Raw genomic sequence first — 5,192 nt, 5'->3', positions numbered from 1 at the left:
TCATCAGGTGTACCTGATGATGACAAAACCTTGTCGAAACGTTGTACATTTGCTGTCATGTTAAACTTATATTAAAGTTTTTCTTCATTACCCATTTAAGCCGTCTCCAGCCATTATCTGTAGATGGTATGATTCTCCCATTATCTCAACCACTAGCAAAGCTGTATATGTTATGATTCTCCCATTATCTCCATCACTAGTAAAGCTGTAGATGATATGATTCTCCCATCATCTCAACCACTAGTAAAGCTTTAGATGGTATTATTCTCCCATTATCTCAACCACTAGTTAAGCTGTAGATGGTATGATTCTACCATTATCTCAACGTTTGTAGCCGAAACTTATTTTCTACCAGCCTTGTATTTGATAAGAAGGAAATTACCCTTAGATTTGTTTTCCCTTTCTTTCGGTACTGTTACTAGTTGCAAATGAAAAGCTTATGTAGTCTTGCAGCTAAGCATTATATCCATCACTTACACTAGAAATCAAGAAAAATGTTTGATGATACAAAACCTGCAGTGTCCTCATTTCCTTTTTGGCCTAAATCTAAAACCATCGTCTAATATTCGAATTGAAAGTCTGTTTCTATTTCACTGGTTAAGATATTACTCCTGTCTACAATATTCAAAGTGAACAGTAAAAAAAAACCTTTATATAATTATGATTAAAATATGAAAGAGAATAATTCGTTGAATGCAGAATCTATTATTATCTCAGGTTTGTAATAATTCCTTAAATCCAGGATCTATTATTATCTCAGGTTTGTAATAATTCGTTAAATCCAGGATCTATTATTATATCAGGTTTGTAATAATTCGTTAAATGCAGAATCTATTATCATCTCAGATTTGTAATAATTCGTTGAATGCAGAATCTATTATTATCTCAGGTTTGTAATAATTCCTTAAATCCAGGATCTATTTTTATTTCAGGTTTGTAATAATTCGTTAAATCCAGGATCTATTATTATATCAGGTTTGTAATAATTCGTTAAATGCAGAATCTATTATTATCTCAGGTTTGTCTGCGTCATGTATCCATGTAAAATTAAAAGTGTTTGTGTTTTGCAGAGAATTACTGAGGTTTGACTGAGTAACAAATAGAAAACTTTAAACTTGTACATTTCAAAACAGGATACTGGTAAAGGTTTTTTCTCTCAATGTCTTTTAATCCGTGTCTGTACCGCGCAAAATTCCAACTTTTTAAGCATTTTACTAAGAAGACATTTCTGAAAAACTTTACACGGTAATTATAAATACATTTATATAAGGAATATTCCAGAATCTACACTTCCGCCTGCTTTGTTTTTCTAAGATAAGGAGAGGACATACCATACACCAATTTTTTTTAATTTCGAAAATGGAGAAACATTACGCATTTGAAATTTGGTTAAAACGAACGACTAGAAAAATCATATTTTAACTCTATCGCCATTTTTTTTTAACAGCTGGTGTTTTTTTAGCTTCGTATAAACAACATTAATAAACAATAAAGTAAAACGTACACGTTGAACGTAATATTCACACTTGATATTTATATGTGCAAAAATCAGATATTATCCATAACCTTTGAAATTTTAAAATTCTGAACTCCCCAAGAAAAACGAAAGATGAATTGATCCACGTTAACGGGCGTGTCTTCTTCGACGGTTGTCCTGGGCAGCTTTCACGAGCTGCATGTTACACCTGATGCACGAGCACACACACACACAGCGCTTGAACCAATCATGTCGAAGCATTGAAGGGCGAGGTTACACTATTAATCAAACTAACCAAGATTTCCGTACTGATGTATATATATATATATCATGCGGTATAATATACTAAACCTATTTCTCACACATAACAATATGATAATTTCCATTTCAAAACTGTCAAAAAATATATTATATAATGCATAAGGTATTTATGTTCGCGGTAAACATATTTTACAAAACGTCCTGGCCCGATTAAGACATTGGTTAATAGTGTTCACTGGTCATCGTAAATGTTTTACAAACCTGTAAAAACATTCCAAAATAAATCTAAATCTGAAAGAAATCACAGTTAATGAATTTATTCTAATACGTTCATTTTATTCTACGTTCAACATGTATACATGTTTTGTCCATAAAAACGTTTCCCAACCGCGTACAGCTTTGTCCTCAAGGTGAAGTAAAATAGACATTAGACTGTCGCATTCAATCAATAGCTACTCAGTTTTCTTGTTGGTACTGTTAAAGTCCGCGCTCATTAGATTTTTCTAACATAAGGATCTCATTTCCAATTGACGTCATCAAATCCAATGCTACGCAACGATGACGTTTGTCTTCTTCGTGATAGCCGTACCATCCACGCAATATCTTATGCGCGTTGAGTGTTTTGCAGAGGCTGACAATGGACGATCAATGTATCGATCCATCAGAAAATATCGACAGTAACCACATACAGACATTTTCATTAGGCCTAGAATTATTTTTCAAACATTTGTGTCTATAATGTATATATCAAACTGTATAACAATTGTGACTATTGGATTAAGGATCAGACCCAAACATCATGGCGTTGACAATATTTCCTTCTTTTTGTTTTAACTTATATTTAAATTGTTTGTTCTTCCGTGAGACATTAATTGAATTTATGTAACTGTACAATTACCTATGGAATACACATTTTATTAAATTTCAAACGTTGATTTTTCTGCGAGTTTATTTTTCAGTAGCATCATAATTCAATTGATCAAGCATCCTTTTCTTTACTAACAAACGATACACTCAATAAAAGTTACTGAACATAATGGTTGTATGGCTGACGTAAGAAATGTATGGCTGAAATGTTCAAGAACATTTTACAGCTGTATAATTACTGTACTTTTCAGGCACTTTCAAATATTGGTACGTTTTATATGCATACCATAAATATATATATAACCTTTTCTTGCAAATACTTGAAATAATTTGGAGAAAGTTTCAATACATAATAATGTTTTGCGTAAAATACGTTTCTGTTCTTACAGATGTAATTTCAACCAAAAAAAAAAGCCTCAGTTGATATAAGTGAGCACTATTAAAACAAATCGGTTTTATTTTTTTTTACGAAATTTACGAAACCTTAAAAGTGTATTGGTATCTAAATATGATAATTATGTTATAAAGCACTTAATAACTGTATTAGTTATTTTATCATATTAAAGGAAATACAAGCCGAAGAACCAAGACTGTATTTTCTAAAGAAACAAATCTTTAAGAGAATGCACATTTATGTAAAATATTTCGTCTTTTTTTTTTTCAAGACATAATCCTCACCTTGGAATGTTCGGTTCAAGTATTTTTTTTCTTGTTCACTTTTGTCCCAGTCAGCGCCGGGTTGGTCAGTGACCAGCGGCTGAGAATCAGTAGTCTCCATCAGTTTCCAGGTTCTCTCAGCTGTCAGCACTTTATCACTTTGTGAAAAAAAGAGTAATACAAATTACTTACATAATAATGTTTTTTTTTCTGTTTTGATTGGTTGGTTTTTGATAATTATTATAAAATCATGATTAAAATTTCATAATTCAAATTAATAGATTTAGATATGCAGCTATGATCGAGTACGCTTCACTAACCATTGTTGGTCCATTAATAATTCATACAGTCTTTGAGGCAATATACTAATACCACGTGTGCCTGTGACAGTAGATTGTCAATTTACCCATTTCTTGCAAATAATATCTACACTTGAAAGTTATTGACAAAAAGATGAAACGGAATCCTAGTTTATTGTTGCCTGGGTCACTTCCACTGACACTGTTATACGTCCTAGATTTTCCTACATCACATCTCTTCCCACATTTATTGATGAAAGATGCTGCATATTCTAAATCGCTAACAACCCACTTAAAAGGGGAAGCTCATCTGTATTTCGAGAAAATTAGAAGAGCTGATTAAGTCTCGAACTTGAGGGATTAATGTTGAGCTGGAACTGACGAGCAAATTACACTCGACGTATAAACCAATCTTCAACCCTGTTGCTCCCGTGAGGGTTGAATTTGAAAGCTTTCTGTTTTATGAGGTACATTTTCAGCTGCAACGCAAACAACTGGAACTATAAACAATTCGTATTCCTCTAAAAGACAGTAGAAGAACTACACAATTCCTCTAAAACAACAGAAGGACTACACAATTCCTCTAAGACAACAGAAGAACTACTCAATTCTTCTAAGACAACAGAAGAACTACACAGTTCCTCTAAGACAACAGAAGAACTACACAATTCCTCTAAGACAACAGAAGGACTACACAATTCTCTAAGACAACAGAAGAACTACTCAATTAAATTGAGTAGTCTTCTGTTGTCTTAGAGGAATTGAGTAGTTCTTCTGTTGTCTTAGAGGAATTGTGTAGTCCTTCTGTTGTCTTAGAGGAATTGTGTAGTTCTTCTGTTGTCTTAGAGGCCTTCTGTTGTCTTAGAGGAATTGAGTAGTCTTCTGTTGTCTTAGAGGAATTGTGTAGTTCTTCTGTTGTCTTAGAGGACTACACAATTCCTCTAAGACAACAGAAGAACTACTCAATTCCTCTAAGACAATAGAAGACTACTCAATTCCTCTAAGACAATAGAAGACTACTCAATTCCTCTAATACTACAGAAGAACTACTCAATTCCTCTAAGACAACAGAAGAACTACTCAATTCCTCTAAGACAACAGAAGAATTACACAATTCCTCTAAGACAATAGAAGAACTACACAATTCTTCTAAGACAACAGATGAACTACACAACTCTTCTAAGACAACAGAAGAACTACTCAATTCCTCTAAGACAATAGAAGACTACTCAATTCCTCTAAGACAACAGAAGAACTACACAATTCCTCTAAGAGAACAGAAAAACTACTCAATTCCTCTAAGACAACAGAAGAACTACACAATTCTTCTAAGACAACAGAAGAATTACACAACTCTTCTAAGACAACAGACGAACTACACAATTCCTCTAAGACAACAGAAGAACTACACAATTCTTCTAAGACAACAGGAGAACTATATAATTCCTCTAAGACAACAGAAGAACTACTCAATTCCTCTAAGACAACAGAAGAACTACAAATTCCTCTAAGACAACAGAAGAACTACACAATTCCTCTAAGACAACAGAAGAACTACACAATTCCTCTAAGACAACAGAAGAACTACACAATTCTTCTAAGACAACAGAAGAACTACACAACTCTTCTAA

General features: G+C 33.1%; 1 protein-coding gene across 1 annotated transcript in view; it reads right to left on the bottom strand.

Moving 5' to 3' along the window:
- Window positions 1-5,192, bottom strand: part of LOC106476288 (dual specificity tyrosine-phosphorylation-regulated kinase 1A-like) — a 66,477-nt gene that overhangs the window by 41,599 nt on the left and 19,686 nt on the right. The window contains exon 2 of the mRNA XM_022381241.1: window positions 3,284-3,420. Within this exon, the coding sequence (XP_022236949.1) occupies window positions 3,284-3,420 (137 nt within the window). The remainder of the gene's footprint in view (window positions 1-3,283; window positions 3,421-5,192) is intronic.

Source organism: Limulus polyphemus, unplaced genomic scaffold, assembly GCF_000517525.1.
Source record: "Limulus polyphemus unplaced genomic scaffold, Limulus_polyphemus-2.1.2 Scaffold154, whole genome shotgun sequence".
Classification (NCBI taxonomy): domain Eukaryota; kingdom Metazoa; phylum Arthropoda; class Merostomata; order Xiphosura; family Limulidae; genus Limulus; species Limulus polyphemus.
This window is presented reverse-complemented; position numbering and strand designations above follow the sequence as displayed.